Raw genomic sequence first — 18,184 nt, 5'->3', positions numbered from 1 at the left:
ACTCTGTCCGACATCATCAAAAAGACATCAAGCACAGGTCTCTTGTCGTTTTTTTCTCCGGAAAAAGCCGAGAAAACCTTTCAATGGCCGAGTGAGACAGATAGAAGCCAAAAAAAAAAAGAGGCGGATCTGAGCAATGCACATCCACCACAGACATAACACGGACATAAACAAACAAGATAGCTGCTTCCGCATCCAGCGCACAAAGAATATCACTGACATTTGCCAAGCTTTTTGAGATGTCCTAGTAATAAAATAACAACTTGGATAGCACCGTCATTTTTCAAAAACAAAGACTGCCAGCGAGTGTCAAAATGTTAGACCAAAAGAGGAAATGTTATAGTTTTAATAAAATGTAAGATTAATAGCATGCAGTTTTAATAGCATTATAGTAATAATATATATTTGCTTTGTATTTTAATTATTATATGGCAATCAGAAATCGTATCCTTGTATGTGGCTACAATGTGGTGTTTTTTGGTAAAAAACAGTTATTCATTTCTGTATGTCTCAAGTTTTTTATTCATGGATGTACAAACGTACAAGTAATACTTTAGTGGGACTATTTTAATGGTTCAAACAGTGACAGAACTGTTAACCCTTTGCGGCCAATTTATTCAGTGCGTCTCAGGCGCGTCGGGTCCAATTTATTTTCACACACGCAGTTTATTTTAGACACGCTGTTAGAGTATTTTTTTCACAGTAATACAGGTTTAAAAGGCACTGCATATCAACAGGACACTCAGTACTGCATCTCCAGCCCCGCCCCACCCCTTGTTCGCTGTATTTTTCACATACCTCTACATAGTTGTTCATACCGATAAATAATTTCCTGATCACTCGTTTTATCACCAAACTCCTCAATAATGCGATCCAAGTCATTATTTTATTACTATAACATCTCAAAAAGCTCTGTAAATGTCTGTGATATTCTTTGTGTGCTGGATGCAGAAGCAGCTATCTTGTTTGTTCATGTCCGTGTTATCTCTGTGGTGCCGGAGCTATGTGTATTGCTCAGATCCGCCCGTTAGGTTTAACATTTTAGAGCGGTTATTTCCAGTACTGTTTAGATCAATAAATACAGGATTCACTATACATGTTCATAGAATACTTAATTCAATGAATGAGAATAGCCAAATGACCTACAGGTCCCAACGTGGCATTTCTAAAGTGAGAAAAATACTCTCGGGACTATCGACTACAAAAAATGTTTTCAAGTGCTAGATATCTTAACGCTTGTTGTATAAAATTGTAATTCCACCTCACATGTGTGTGCTGCTGCAGTAAAATGTTTTTATTTATTTTACTCTTTGTGCAGGAACCTCTATTAAAGTTGTCACGGTAGAGCAGTGACTGGTATAGAGAGAGAATGAGAAAGGGAACGACACAAAGCACTTGGACCTGCTTCGGAGACCTTCATCAGGGCTCGCCAGACCAGCTCATGTCGCCTCTCAAATCAGAGAGAAACCTGTGAATGCCAGCAGGCTGTTTCATGAGGAAAAAAATCTGAAGTTTTGAAGAAGGCAGGAGCCCTAAGGACAGCTTAAATGAGCCAAATCTGCACTCTTGTGGATTTAAAAAAACAAGCAAGAAGAAAGCTTGGGAGCTTACCCAGAATGCACTTTGGAGGGGAAACATTAACTGGTAGATGTGTGTATCGCAAAAAAAAACAAACAACTTAAACAATAATTTACCCTATAGATTAGGGTTAACAAAATTCCATTGTATGGCAATCACTGTTCACACTGTTACACACTCACAAAGCCAGCCAGCCTGTTTCCTTTATTGGTATTTTGTTTTTTGTTTTTTTTCTTTTGGTGTTCAATCATTAAGATGCCTTTGGCTCCAAATTGTCTCTTACTGCATGCGGTAAATAATTGAGTAGACTGACCCTGTTCTTTGTCTGTGTGCCCGTGTTAAACCCTGCACCTGATGGATAAAAACAAATAATTATTGTTATAAAAATAATAAAAGGAAATGCATATTTAATATAGCTCCCTGGATGTAATGAGTTATTTGATACAGAATCATATCTCTGTTGTAAAGAGCAGTTGAGATTTGAGTTTGGAAACCCAGTTTGTGCATCTGATGGAACCAGTTTCCCTGCATTGGCAATAACGCAGCCACTAATGATAAATAAATGCTGTATTCTGCCCCATTACAACCAGTTAAACTGCCCAATTTCCATTGAGATTTAATGACATCATCTGTGGCTGTGGAAGCAATAGTCGTTTGAATATCCAAAGAAATGACATCTTTCCTGATAATGGAATCAAGTTCTCCTGAAATGCTACATTTAAGAGTTGTCTGGTTGTGGGTATTTTGGTATCAGATCCACTTCAATCAAAAAACACTGTAGCACCCCTTTATGGCAGCTTGTTCCTAATGTCAGTATTCAATCAAGCTTCCAGATGTAGAACACACCTCTGTGTGCGTGCACAAGTGCTACAGAAACTGTAGAACATAATGAAATTGGAAGAATTGAGGTTGCTATATTTTTTGATTGATATTCAGAGATGTGATCAATGCAATTGGAAATGTCTGCTGTTCATCAGCAATGCACAGTGAATGGAGCTGGGTGAGATGAGATTAAAAACATTTCTGGATTTTTTTTATTTTATTTTTTTATGATTCTTTGCAAATGAGGTACAGAACAACTAAATGTTATGTGTAGCAGATAACGATAGAGGATTATTTTGAACCATGTCTACAGTTGAGTTGACTGTTGTCAAAACAGATCTGATGCACACTTTTTACTACAATTACCAGTTTTAGGTGTGGTGGGTGGAGGGGAATCCACTCAGTCCCATAGTTTCTATGGGAGAATAGATAAGACACCCAGAAAATATAATTATGAGCAGAGAGTAAAATGTAGAATATTCAGTTAATCAAATTAATTTGAAATAGATTTAAATCTTTATTGCAGGTATGTGATGTCCTGCGCTGCAGCACAGTTTTAAAGATCACAATCCAAGATAGATGTTCTTGGTCAGAGCTGACTCTCAGACACCCCGGGTTTATCTTTGTTTATCTTTACATAATACAGAGACAATGGGAGTGACGGGGGCAGTGTTTAAGCCTAGAGGGCTCTAACTGCAAACCTAATGTGGCTTTTTTATTGTTTGCAACATGAATAATTAGGTAAGAAGTAAGCTTTCATTTTTTTTTTTCATTTTTTTTTTTTTTTTTTAATATGGTCACCCATGTTGTGTTCCTTACGCAAAATAATCTACCTCCTTTTGAAAAGTTTCAGTTTGCTGCATCTTTTAGTTTGTCGCCACTTTTGCTCTTTCAGTATCATTCCCATTTTGTTACATTTTTCTGTCGGTGGGAGGGGTTTTTTTGTCGGGGGGAGGGACGTGAATTGTGTATAAAGTGGTAGACGGTATAAAAGTGAAAAAATAAATAACAAAAAAAATATATATTTAAAATTAATTTAAATTGTTGTTTTCTGACAGTTATGTTGTATATGATCTATTTCGCCGCATTTCCTGATTTTTGTTGTTCTGGGTTGTGAAATAAATGATGGACAATGTTCTGTATATAAAACAAAAAAAATGTTTGTTAAGAAAAAAAATGTTCCTTTTGTTGGACACAGATTGTTCTAATTGAAACATTAAAATAATTTTTCAATTTGAAATGCAGAAATATTTTCTATATTTATGTTGAAGATGAGTGATGTTGGAGAGATGCTACACTGGAAAGCGACAACTTTTGCACGCTGTAATTTCACACTGATAGTGCAGCAAGATTGAATACCTACCAGGAAATTAAAGCTATTGTAACTCTTGCATTCAAAGACAATGGGCCATAATTTACTCCATTTGTTCACGTCTGTTCATTTGACAAAATTAGAATCAAACCACTAAATTCAGCACTGTCAAGATGTTTGTTTTCATTTTAACACATGATTTATTTATTTTTTTTCTCCTTTCAAAAAAATAGGAGTTAAGTAAAGAATGGAGGCTCTCTGAGAGGGGCATGTCGCCAGACTCCCGTGGAAGCAGGTTGCTCGCTACCGCACTGTGAGCCGCTTGCTGTCTTAATGCCACACAGGTGGACCTCTTTTCATCTCTCAAATGTTGGAGGGTATGGAGTTCATATAACTGGTACGCAAAAAAAAAAAAAGCATTCTTCCATATTTAAGATGCAAATGCGTACCGTCAGTACATTTCACAGGAAACCGTTTTTCATATAGGCAGCGAGGGTGCTCACATTTGTAAGGTCAAGCATGTCATCTGCCTGTGACCCATTCCTGCCTAACCTCCCAATTTTCTATTGAGTCCCTAGGATATGTCAACAATCTCTGGGTAACTGAGCTTATTATCGCTGACCATAATTAAATACCAGTCCCCATATTTCACTCAAAGCTCAGACACAGCATCTTTCAACAACAACAAACCGCGACACGGACAGTTCAGTAATATTGCTCCATTCAGATATCTGGCACTGTTTAGATAAACTATAAGCAGCCCTGACAGGTAAAGTTATTTGTTTAATAGTTATTTTTTTCTCCATTTATGTGTGTGATCCTTTATGAACTCTTTTGGGAATATTTTTCTAAAACTTCTCAGCAGAAGGGTACTCGACAAATCATTACAATTTCAAGTTAAATGTAGGTTTCAAAGCGTTTTTTAAAGAGAATAATGAGAAGAAATGGTTTTCTAATAGCGATAGTGCCCTCTCAATGAAGGCTCTACCATGTGTTGGTTGACCTTGACTTTCGTTGGCGGCCTCGCCTTCGCCTCGGGACGCATAACTCCAGTCGCGGTCCATTAACACATGATACAGTCTTCATTGACGGGCACTATCGCTTAATTTGCTCCCATTCTAAGGGTGAAAGCACATAGATAGCCTGGTTGTGCACCTCAAGTAGGGCATCATTTTAAAGCTTGAGCATTTCTCTTCAAAATAAAGTTGATTGTAGAGTGGCACAAGCAGGCATTCATAGGCTATGCCATGAAATATACCCCATCCCCCTTGTCAATAGTTGCCACTTGAATATTAGCCCACGTTCTAAGGGTTAAATCACATTGATCGCCTGGTTGTGGCACAAGGATCGATGGCAGAATTTCTTTTTTTTGTCATTGTAAATCATCTGCAATTGATCGTAACGTATTTTGTATCTGTGTAATGCTTCCCTATACACCTTGTCATGGAATCATGTGCTGTGTACAAGTTGATAGAAACCACAACGGGACACCACTGTTAATCATGAAACTAACTGCTGGAACAGGGAAATCAGACCATACAAGATCGAGACCAGGTACAGATCTGGGATTGAGATGCAGTTCCATTGAAGTACAATAATCCTGTCATGTGTTTAAGCAATTAAGCAACCGTGGAATTACCATACTGCAAGCTGTGTTGGACCAGAGGCAAAGCAAGTGGCACAGCTACAACTTGAAGTGTCTTCCAATTGGGATTTATAACAAGGGCTATTGTAGAAGAAAATCTTTGATTTAGTATAAGAAATAAAATCTGAGTGCTGATGCTAAAGCGATCCAACCTTTTGGACATGCAAGCCAATTTATTAAAAGCCCCCCCTAGAATAAATGATTAAAAAAAGCACTGGAAAAAGTTGTTAATGGCATTTGAGTCTTAAAATGACAATGTGTTTATATCTTTCTCAGTTCCCATCTTTGCAGATAGGGAGAGCTGAGCCCAGGTGTTGCAAAGCCAGAAATTGACATCCTGGAGCAGTTCAGCTGATATGATTGCTTTTGAATTTGTTGCTAATTGCTTTGTTGTTGCGTGGCAGGTAGGCACTGAGAACAGATATTCTCCGCCCAGCTCACGATGCCATATCAAAATGGGAGTCCTGAAGCATTTTTTTAAATTGCTCCGAGTGGCCCAGGACTGAGTAGGGGAGTGTTCAGGTCAAGATTAAGATGGGCTCGCCTGCAGAGCTGTGAGATAATACAGCACCTTACTAGTAATTATTCTGCATCAATGCCATTTTTTTCTTTTAACAAACAAACGCAAATCTGTACTGATAGGAGCCCCAGAACATTCAAATTGGGAAACATTTGATTCAAAAGCATGGAGCATTTTGTTTTATCAACAATGGCCAATTGCATTGGCTTCTTTAGTATTGTAGGAATACAAAACATTGCACACGCTGAGGCAACATTTTTATAACCAGTTATTATTAGTAAATACACTATGATTGCAGTTTGTTAAAGTTAAAGGTTTTTTGTAAGTATCAGCCCTTCATGTGATAAATGTGGTGTAAAATGGTTTTCTAGCCGATTGTGCTTTTCTGCCCAGCAGAGGGCAGCCTCTCCCCACCGCTTACCCTCACCAGGCAGCAGGACATTGGGTCGCCATGAATATTGCATGAGATTTTCTTATCAGAGTTTAACCGCTACAATGTAGACACATATTGCTTTCAATATATCAGTCCATGGAAAGATAGATTGACTACAATTTTTGTCACTTTCCTTGTGTTATAATATATTATTCATCAACCAGACACTGCTCTCCCATTGTTTTCTACAGAGGTTAGCCATTCTGTTATAACTCAATAACGGAAAGCTGACACCAATAACCACACTTGTTCTAAAAGCACTGCTTCCCAGGGACACGCCTCTTAAAGAGTTAACTCTTTCAGTGGGCAACCATGATCATTTCAGACGAACAAAATAAATAACTCCAGGCTTTATCGGGAGTCCCATTATGACTTTGCAATACACGACAGCAATGCCATTATCCCTAAATACAATACCCTCATATTTAATGAATTTGGCTTTTGCCTTGCACTACAATGTATTAAACGCTGTACAAAAACCATTCAAACAGATTACTATTCACAATGTTCCTGTTTTCTTAATTGCAGTAATCCTCAAGCTGTGCTTGCATTAGAACCACATCACAATCAAACGTTCTATACGCTTCTAAAGAAAGTAGGTATTTTAAAAGTTTTCTCGGAGGAAGTCTTTTTTGGTTTTATTATTCATATTTTATATTTAGGCAGCAGTAGTGGAGTAGTGGTTAGAGCTCTGGACTCTTGACCGGAGGGTTGTGGGTTCAATCCCTAGTGGGGGACACTGCTGCTGTACCCTAGATTGCTCCAGTAAAAACCCAACTGTATAAATGGGTAATTGTATGTAAAAAATAATGTGATATCTTTTAAGTCGCCCTGGATAAGGGCGTCTGCTAAGAAATAAATAATAATAATATTTACTCAATAACAATCGAGACAACATTTTACTATCATGTATTCGTTTTCAATCGGGGGATTGGCAGAACAAGGTCACGTTAAAGGGTAAGAAAAAGTGAATGAATCGCTGCTTTAGTGGTTTCTTCCCGTGGTTTTTACCATAGTAATGTAAAAAAAAAAACTTGTAGAATCTCATGTGTTGATTGCTATAAGGTAGAACAATGTAGCTCTAAAATCACTCTGCCCCTTTGAGCTATTGCAGTAGAAAACCTTTTTCTGAACCATCAAGAGTCTTGTGTCCCTGTGAAAAAGCTGTAGCCTTTGTTTTAATGTCTCTCAAAGCAAGCCCTTCTCATACTGGAGATAAGTGGGGACAGTGTTAAGCATTTAAAGGATACAGAACACAGAAACCCATTACCTTACATGTGTGCATGTATCTGTAGACCCTTGGTATTAACATTTTTTAGAATCAGTTATTGAGTATATGAGATTTTGGGGATATAGGAGCATATCTGTGTCTGCATTTACGTTAATATTTAGCCTTTTGATTTTGAATACATTTGTTCTCCATGCCTCAATTATCATTGATTATTACCTGTCTGATATTCGATTAGGAAATTGGTTGCAGACAGCACCTCAAGGCCAACATCATTGTCTTACCTAAACCCTATCACACATTTGTGTGAGCATTGTGATCTAGGTAAAGATTGAGAATACATCAGATTAGTACAGTACAGAATTAATACTAGTGTTATTTTGAAATGGTCTGAAACAGAACCGCGTTCCATTGATACAGCAGGGGTTAAACAGCTGGCAGTCATTTTCAGAGTATCTTCATACTGCACCAGTGGCTTGTGACAGCCGTTCATTTTCTTGAATTGAAAACACAGCTTCACTTGAAAGTCTTTGTCAATTAAAAAGCTCATGACAGGTTGTCAACACGACTGCTTCTCTGGCAAGTGTCAAGTGCTACTTGATGAGGAGAAGAAGTCCTCTGGGTTTGTTGGATCTTCTTTTTAGTTTTCTAAAAAGAAAATGTGTTTAGGTGAGAGCACTGGTATTTATTTAGAGCTTTTGCTCACAGCAACGTAAGCACACCTCAATCCTGATCTGAATACTCTGTACTCGACTTGGAACATCCAGCTCAAATCAAATGATTGTTACTTATATTAAAAACAAACAAAAAGCACATACTGCACATACCAGATGTATTGCGTGGATAAGCTCGAGTGACTGTGGGTTCTAGTCACAAAGTTAATTAAAGAAGGGTTTTTTTAATGGATTAAGTCAAGTTTCTTGTGCACAAAACGGTTTCATTCTGTTGGTAAAGAAGCCAACAGCAGTTTAAATCCATTTTTTGAATGGTGTATGAGATGTTGTTTGACCTTAAAGAAACTAAACTTTATCAAGAGTTCAGTTAATTACCTTTGTTTATCTGACATTAGCTTGACAGTAACATGACTTTGTGAACAGGGCTCTATAATTCTAAAGAGTTAATTGTTTTTTAACAGAAATGCTTTTTTTTTTTTTATACAAACAATGAGTATGAATTGCATACTGTACTCCATTCAATGAGTATGAATTGCATACTGTACTCCATTTTATGAGTATGAATTGCATACTGTACTCCATTCAATGAGTATGAATTGCATACTGTACTCCATTCAATGAGTATGAATTGCATACTGTATTCTCTTCAAGGCTTTCTAGATGGTGCTGGTTTATTAGATACGGATGCATGAAAATGATCACTCTGGATCACTAGATATTTCATTATCATTTGAAAGTCCTGGTATTTCACATCTCTTAAAACCCGTTTATGATCGGAAAAATGTTTTTTCACTAAACTATGCGGATTGCTCTGAGGAATGATTTTAAGACTTTTTTTGTTTCTCTTAGATTTCAACAATACGTTATCTACATGAATAAATGTAACAAATGCTCCACCTACATAGGAGAAACCAAACAACATCTTCAGACAAGGATGAATCTACACAGACACACCATCAGCAACAACATTACCAGCACTCCTACTGGCAACCATTTCAACATGCCTAACCATTCTCTGCATGATCTGATGCTTCTTGTTTCAAAGGGAAATTTCAAGAACACACAAAAGAGAAAAACTTGCATATACATATATATTTTAATTATATTGTTCCATATATTACTACAGATTTTTGCTTATTTGCATTTTATTCATATAATTTATTTTGTTTTTGTTATTGTCATTGTTTATTGTGCAGCCACACATCTTGGTTTTTTTCGACACAGCTGTTTCTCCTTGCATTAGAATAGTAGTGATTCCAAAAGGGTTATTTTTGTTCAGGTTCTGATGCCACCTTTGAATGTAAACATCAATCTATCTTTTCTACATTCACCTGAAGAAGAGACCTTTGAAAGCTTGTGATTAATTATTGTTTACTTAGTCCAATGAAAGGTATCCCATTTCCTTCTCTTTGTCTATCATCTCTAAACTGATACGGCTACCCATCTCATCTACCAACAATACATCTGTAACACTCTAAAACTGTCTATAAACTTCAAATAAAACAGGGTGGGGACTGCAAAGCGATGACCCGGCACACTGCAAGTGAGCGACATTACTATGTAAAAGAGCCAGGCTCGTTTGCATCGTGGTCATAGAGCTTTTTACCTTATCTCACCACCAGGGGGCAGAATCCGTAATGGCAATGCATCACACTGACTGCTACAGAAACTTTTTTTGATTTATCAATCTGCTTGAAAAGTACAGTCCTCAAGATTACATTCCTTAAAACAGCATTTAAAGATATTTCTCTTTATATATAGGGCCCTACATTTCACCCTGGTAGTAACGGTGGTTACTGCCTCTACAAATTCAGAATGAAGCACCGCAAGTATCCTCAGCTTCGTCTTTGCTCAAGGTTGAACTTATTTATTTAGTATTTCTTCCTCCATTTCTCCTCCGCTATAAAAAGTAATAGTTTTTATTATTCAGCACGAAGATATAACTCCCTGATTAACATGTCAGCATTCTCCAAATTTAGCAGTGATTTCGGGAAGCTGTCCTACTGGTTTAATGTGAGTTTCCATGACTGCAGTAAAGTGGATATATGATGAAAAGAGACACTGGAAGAATTTGTGGCAAAATAATACACCATTTAGTGTTTACAGGAAACTCATTGCTTTGCCTTTGCTATATCCTTTTGTATGATTTGCAGCAATAAAATACATATTTCAACATAATGTTGATTTGGTTTTTAGATTTTGATTCACACATCATAGGTTATAAATCAGAGGGGGAATAATACCAAAAAGATTTCTGTACATTTCAGTTGTGCACTTCCAAGAAAGCAGCCATATTCCACATACAAACAAAGGATCGATATCAATGGAACAAAACAATAATATTAAAGTCATTGCAGCAAACATTATAATTAGCTACAAATGCCTCTAGTGTGCACTTTTGAAATAGCAATTTTAAAACATGAGATTAAAGAAAGTTCTTAGTTGCTAGACCTTATCCGCCAGATATTTCTTGCACTTTCTGGATCATTTCACCTCTTCTGGGTCAAAGCATGTTACTGGCTGAAAGCATGACAGTCGGTAGGGGAAGCAGCTAGTTGGATAATGGCTAGAAAGATGTTATTTAATGGGGTGGGGGCAATTTCATCCTCCAGGTGACAAAACAAGTGCAATACTAACTGAAAGCATAGCTCTTTAACAACGTGAAATACCATAGACCATGTTTTAAAATCAAAATACATGTTTACTGGACATTTGAGACCTATTAATGAAGGAAGGTGCTCAACAGATAAGATTTATGGAATCATTTTGCTGGCTGCAACCACTTCAGTTTTAAATGCATTCCAGACATACGGTGCTTGTTTGTACACTCTGGTATGTTGACTCATTGAAGTTGTTATATGTTAAGTATAACATCACTGGATACAGTTCATGGCGTTCAAGAGCCTTGGTGTAGTCTTCAGAAACGTGACATTTAGAACATTTTTATTAACTCCAGAGGATTAGTGTATGTTTGAGTTAATAACAGAAGATCTGACTAAAGGTCAGCCCAGTTCCATTGCCAGCTTTTAATTTCTATCTCTGGAAACTGAGCGTCAAACTATAAATCTATTTTTTTAATTTTAATTTAATTTATTATTTATCAAAGCGTACTAGTAAATGTTTGAAATTATGAAGAAACACATTGCTGTTCCGACATTTACAGATTAATCTTATGATTTACCGAAGCGTATTGGTAAATGCAGGTATATCATCAAAGAATGTATTTATTTATGCATATAAATTGTAAATTAACAAAATAATCATAAATATCGAAGAATATTATTTCTGTATACAAATGTTCCATTAACCAAAAACATTAATGTCAAACAATATATTTATTTCTGCATACACATTTTCCATTAACAAAATAATCATTAATGAGCTTACAGTAATGCATAATTGAGCAATTTAAACTACTTCAACATTGTACTGAGCAACATTGTGATCCACTTATGCAGAACAACCAACACTGTAGTAAATTTGCATGTAAAACAATTCACAATGGTGTTGAAGGATATTGTACTCCAAATGCTTAGTAGTTTGATGAAAACTAACATTCTGTTAAATGCAAATTAAATACTTTAGGACCTTTGTTTTTTCAACAGAAAATCACACTTTGGTTATGACACAAGACAGGCAGTGATTAGTTATGGAACCCCTCTGTTTGTATCCTGGGACACTATCACCCTTCATTTAAATGTGCTTTATTTTGCTTTTATCTGTCCCCTATTTTACTGCATTTAATCCTGTACTTCAGAATACTGTAATCTGCCAAGTGTTTAACCTGTAGTATTTTGTATTTAATCATATCCTGATGTAACTATCACTATTTAATCATATCCTGATGTAACTATCACTATTATCTGCTGTATTATTGAATTGTGGTTTGTCACACTTGAACAAAAGTTATTGTATTTCTTGCTCTTATTGTATTACTTGTATTGTAACACTTGAAATGTATTTGCTTACGATTGTAAGTCGCCCTGGATAAGGGCGTCTGCTAAGAAATAAATAATAATAACAATAATATTTACTTATAGCAGCATTTTGTGGCATGGAGTTACACAAGACTCTTGAACTTAACCTTACAATACGCAAAAGTGAGACATTCGGTCATAAGCCAAAGGTACTTGGTTACTCTTGAGATTTACCGGTGTAGGGCCAGAAAGTGGTACATTGTCAGAATATGGTACACGTACCAAAACGTGACCCATGTAAGGTTAGACAATGGTAGGCTGTCAAAAAGTGGTACGTTTGTCAAGTCTTTTAATGCATGTGAAGTTTATGTACCATTTCTTATTTTTTTTTCATTTTTCAATATATGATAATAATTTAAAAAAAGTTATATTGACACCTTTGAAAATGAGATCTCCAGCCATACAAGCAGGGCTCTAAGGCTACATCGATTCAGAAGTGCTGTGATTGATGACTGCACAAATCACTACGAACAACACAAACTGTACATCACCCGCCAAATCATATGGGTTTATAATTTTCAATAACCCAATTTGTTGCTCATCAGTTAAAGTCACATAAATGATATTAAATTTATTTTAAAAAATATATTAAAAATAGTGCTCAGATGGGCTTGTTTTCTGAGCTAAAATCATTAGCGTACGCCCGAGGGAAGCGCAGCACACGGCGTACCTCAATATAACACCACTCCGGTAAATGTAAGAAGTAAAGTGTTATATTTATTTCAGACATTTACCATTTTGCTTGGTAAATGTCAACATTTACCAGTACATCTCAAGATTTGCCAATTATCTTACTTTTACCGCAACATACATATATATTTTTAACCCACGTTCAAGGCAGTGGTCCAAATGATCACTCGTTTGCTTTGTCCTTCCCCTCCCATTCTATCTTCTTCTGTTATACTGGCACTTTGAAGTGTCTGCCAAGCACAAAGTGCTGGATCTTTAAGTGTTCCTGATGGGATGAGAAATCAATGCATTTTCTCCTGATTGCTCTAAGCCATAATTGCCAGCACTTTTAATAAAATGCAATTTTACACCATTTATCTTCTTTATTAAACCGATTGTGTAAAACAAACCTGAATATCTCTGCCAGAACAAGAAGTCTTTGATCGCTGTGCTTAACAGGATAGAGGTCATCTTCTCCTCTGCATGGCGTCATTTCCATAAGGTGTGACTTATCAGATGAGGCTTGCGCTATGGTGTGCTAATGAATTCCATAGCGCACGCGTTAATAAGTGGCATTCAGGTAAGGGATGGTATTAACACACACCTTATTTTTACTTTTAAAAATGTTTTGTGAATAAGGCCCAAATCTATAATTCATCAGGTAGACATTTTTTTTTTATACCTCACTTGCCTGACCAGTTTTTTTTTTCTACAAGAAACTGGGTAAAATGTACCTACTGTAATAAAATTATATTTATCTTCCTTATGTTTGACTATATATATGAACAGGGTTAATAGACGATTAATTTTCCTTCAATTTCCACTTTTCACCTGAAGAAGAATGCTAGTTTAAATACTTTTTATACATAGTTTAGCTGATCCTATTAAAAAGTTATCTATTTGATTACATGTTGTTGAATAAAAGATCTAAATTATGCTCATATCGTTTTTTATTACAGTGCCTTGCGAAAGTATTCGGCCCCCTTGAACTTTGCGACCTTTTGCCACATTTCAGGCTTCAAACATAAAGATATGAAACTGTAATTTTTTGTGAAGAATCAACAAGAAGTGGGACACAATCATGAAGTGGAACGAAATTTATTGGATATTTCAAACTTTTTTAACAAATAAAAAACTGAAAAATTGGGCGTGCAAAATTATTCAGCCCCCTTAAGTTAATACTTTGTAGCGCCACCTTTTGCTGCGATTACAGCTGTAAGTCGCTTGGGGTATGTCTCTATCAGTTTTGCACATCGAGAGACTGAAATTTTTGCCCATTCCTCCTTGCAAAACAGCTCGAGCTCAGTGAGGTTGGATGGAGAGCATTTGTGAACAGCAGTTTTCAGTTCTTTCCACAGATTCTCGATTGGATTCAAGTCTGGACTTTGACTTGGCCATTCTAACACCTGGATATGTTTATTTGTGAACCATTCCATTGTAGATTTTGCTTTATGTTTTGGATCATTGTCTTGTTGGAAGACAAATCTCCGTCCCAGTCTCAGATCTTTTGCAGACTCCATCAGGTTTTCTTCCAGAATGGTCCTGTATTTGGCTCCATCCATCTTCCCATCAATTTTAACCATCTTCCCTGTCCCTGCTGAAGAAAAGCAGGCCCAAACCATGATGCTGCCACCACCATGTTTGACAGTGGGGATGGTGTGTTCAGGGTGATGAGCTGTGTTGCTTTTACGCCAAACATAACGTTTTGCATTGTTGCCAAAAAGTTCGATTTTGGTTTCATCTGACCAGAGCACCTCTTCCACATGTTTGGTGTGTCTCCCAGGTGGCTTGTGGCAAACTGTAAACGACACTTTTTATGCTTTATGAAATGGCTTTCTTCTTGCCACTCTTCCATAAAGGCCAGATTTGTGCAGTATACGACTGATTGTTGTCCTATGGACAGAGTCTCCCACCTCAGCTGTAGATCTCTGCAGTTCATCCAGAGTGACCATGGGCCTCTTGGCTGCATCTCTGATCAGTCTTCTCCTTGTATGAGCTGAAAGTTTAGAGGGACGGCCAGGTCTTGGTAGATTTGCAGTGGTCTGATACTCCTTCCATTTCAATATTATCGCTTGCACAGTGCTCCTTGGGATGTTTAAAGCTTGGGAAATCTTTTTGTATCCAAATCCGGCTTAAAACTTCTCCACAACAGTATCTCGGACCTGCCTGGTGTGTTCCTTGTTCTTCATGATGCTCTCTGCGCTTTAAACGGACCTCTGAGACTATCACAGTGCAGGTGCATTTATACGGAGACTTGATTACACACAGGTGGATTCTATTTATCATCATTAGTCATTTAGGTCAACATTGGATCATTCAGAGATCCTCACTGAACTTCTGGAGAGAGTTTGCTGCACTGAAAGTAAAGGGGCTGAATAATTTTGCACGCCCAATTTTTCAGTTTTTTATTTGTTAAAAAAGTTTGAAATATCCAATAAATTTCGTTCCACTTCATGATTGTGTCCCACTTGTTGTTGATTCTTCACAAAAAATTACAGTTTCATATCTTTATGTTTGAAGCCTGAAATGTGGCAAAAGGTAACAAAGTTCAAGGGGGTCGAATACTTTCGCAAGGCACTGTATGTCTCCTAAAATTCTAGGCAATGCTAAACTTTTGGCCATAGCTGTAGGTTAACTCTTAACTACTATCCACGGGTCCTATGGACCCAGATCACTTTTAAAATGCCCACTGCTCTTCTGCTACGTGCAGCTGCTCACTGTACCCTCTAGTAGTTTCATGGCAGGTCAGCATAGTTGTATGGTGGCGTTCTTGCTGGGCTGGCTACTTTGAGTTTCTGCACAGGCAGGTATTTGGATCCAGGGGACCCGTGGTTAGTACTTTTCATGACATTTCTTGAATTCAGTTTTGAAGCGACTAGGAGATAGTTCTAGAGTCATATGCAGTTGATATGTTGCGAAAGGCTTTTCCAATTTTTTTCAGGTGAATTCTTCACAAAAATAATTATTTTTAATTCTTTTTTTTTCTTATTTTGTCCAATGGCACTATTTCATTTTATTATAATCATTGCTGGGATAAACAGTAGCGTTCTCTACATGTCTGCAACCCCAAATGAGAGTCTAACATGCTCTGAATTCCCCAAGGAGCTTGGACCAACCCCAAACTACCTCGCAAACTCTGCTCTGAAATATTGGAATTGTGTTGTTCTCTTTAATTTGTGCTAGATGCATTCCATTTGTCTATTCTTAGACCAAATAAACACACCTGTGGATCGTACTTAACTACATGTGTTTGGTGGATAGCAGTTCTGCGTACATGCCTTCATTTCAGGTGGAGAAGGAAATTACCATCAGCGGCTACTATCCTGTCATTAACGAAGCCGCTGCTTCCTCTAGACTCTGACATGCTTTGAAGCCAGTGACCTGCTTTGACCCCGAAGACACTGTGGAGTTGAGATGACCTAGGAAGTGAAATAGTAACCAACTAAAGTAAAGCATGGCAACTGATTGCTTTAATTAATCTAATATGGTTCCAGACATGCATTTTTAATAATGAAAATAGATGTTGCTATAACATACAATTTAGTTGCCTTATTTCAAAGTCATTACTTAAGAAACTCTTTTTGACAGTATTTTTGTTGTGAAATGGGGTTAAACTCATTCATTTTTTACTGGTAGAAATTGGGGGATTACCCACTGGGATGTCATATTGGGCCCCAGAGTGGTTCCTCTGGTAAATGCACAGTCGCATGGTGTGCAGGGTGAGTCATACAGTCAGGGAAGTGCAGGTTCAACTCCTAACTGTGATATGTTGCCTATTTTGTTAGGGATTCCACAGGGAGCTTCGCATTGGCTCTGGCGATAGGTCAGGGCGACAAAAGGGGCAGGGGCAGGTACGTTATTAAAACAGTTGTAGCAACACATGGGGGCATGTAACGCTATATTTTTGAGAACCCCGCTACTTACTATTCAAGGAACATAATTTAACACAATACATTAAAAACACACAAAAACATAATTTTGTCTGATTACTAACACCCTGGACCTCAAAAGCAAACCCCCCGCAGAGTTTTTTGATTGGCTGAATGTACTGAGTATGTAGTTGCAGCAGATGCCAGCTTTATAAATTGCCTGTACGTTGTAGTCAGTATATTCTCAGGTGTAATTTGCATCTTCTTTGCTTTTCAAGTTGTAAATTGCTTTGTTTTCTAAAGAGCCTCCAGCCAGGCTGGTCACAGCAGACGTTTTTATAAGAGGTGTATGGATCCTCTTGTTATGAACAGGCTTGAGAGCAGCAGCATCACTGGGGCACGTTTTTGTTTTTTTGTTGGTTGGTTTTGTTTTGTCTTTTTGCTTTTTGTTCAGTGTTTTGCAGAAGGCAGCTGTTTGAGACCCACCAGCAGAACTGCTTACCTTTGGGAGCTGACCCTGAAACATTTGCATATCTGCTTAAGAAAAGAATAAGCAACTCTACTTAAATCTGAGGAGCCTTTAAGTGGTTCCCGAGACACCTAGGGGTGGAACTCTTTAGAATCGTGTGTGTGACCCAAAACTCATTTCCTAAAATGCTTGTTAAATCATTTTATTACAAGGATTAATTAGGTGATTCGGGACTTCCCAAAAGACCAGCAATCCAGTGTAAAAAAACCTGGAAACACAATCCTTCCTAAATAATACCCTGGTTTCCACGAACACTTCACTTTTTAGGTAATGTCAAGTTCACATTGGGTGTTATTAAATATTTTTTAAAAAACTTAAGCAAGATGCCCATCTGCCCAATCTTTTAAGAAATCCATGATGTTTCTTGACCGAGCTAGGTTCACCAGGACTGTATCAGAACAAGACCTCGACTTTCCTTAAAGATAGGGGTTCTCAACGTGGGAGTCGCAGAAAGGTCTCAAGGGCTAAGCAGACAACTACATCACAGGCTATATTATATATTTATACTGTACCTACTGAGTCAAACTGAAAAATCTCAAAATCCAAACTACCTGCTGTTTAATTATCTCAGTGGTAGCATTTAGATCCACTGTTCCATAGCACCATGCCTCCCAGTGGAACCATGCCTCCCATAGGCACGTTCTGCTAGCTGCAGCCATGAAACCATGCCTTCCATAGACACGTTCTGATAGCTGAAGCCATGAATCCATGCCTCCCATAGGCACGTTCTGCTAGCTGCAGCCATGAAACCATGCCTTCCATAGACACGTTCTGATAGCTGAAGCCATGAAACCATGCCTCCCATAGACACGTTCTGATAGCTGAAGCCATGAAACCATGCCTCCCATAGGCACGTTCTGATAGCTGAAGCCATGAAACCATGCCTCCCATAGGCACGTTCTGATAGCTGAAGCCATGAAACCATGCC

General features: G+C 37.6%; 1 protein-coding gene across 2 annotated transcripts in view; it reads left to right on the top strand.

Moving 5' to 3' along the window:
- Positions 1–3,776, top strand: part of LOC117432405 (PR domain zinc finger protein 2-like) — a 40,100-nt gene extending 36,324 nt beyond the window's left edge. For both annotated transcript variants that reach the window (XM_059001954.1, XM_059001953.1), the window contains one exon: positions 1,319–3,776. In XM_059001954.1, coding sequence (XP_058857937.1) covers positions 1,319–1,345 — 27 coding nt within the window. In that variant the 3' untranslated portion in view covers positions 1,346–3,776. The remainder of the gene's footprint in view (positions 1–1,318) is intronic.
- Positions 3,777–18,184: the final 14,408 nt, after the last annotated feature.

The sequence above is a fragment of the Acipenser ruthenus genome, chromosome 27 (genome assembly GCF_902713425.1).
Source record: "Acipenser ruthenus chromosome 27, fAciRut3.2 maternal haplotype, whole genome shotgun sequence".
Lineage (NCBI taxonomy): Eukaryota > Metazoa > Chordata > Actinopteri > Acipenseriformes > Acipenseridae > Acipenser > Acipenser ruthenus.
The sequence above is the reverse complement of the archived record's forward strand: the minus strand, read 5'-3'. Positions and strand labels throughout refer to the sequence as shown.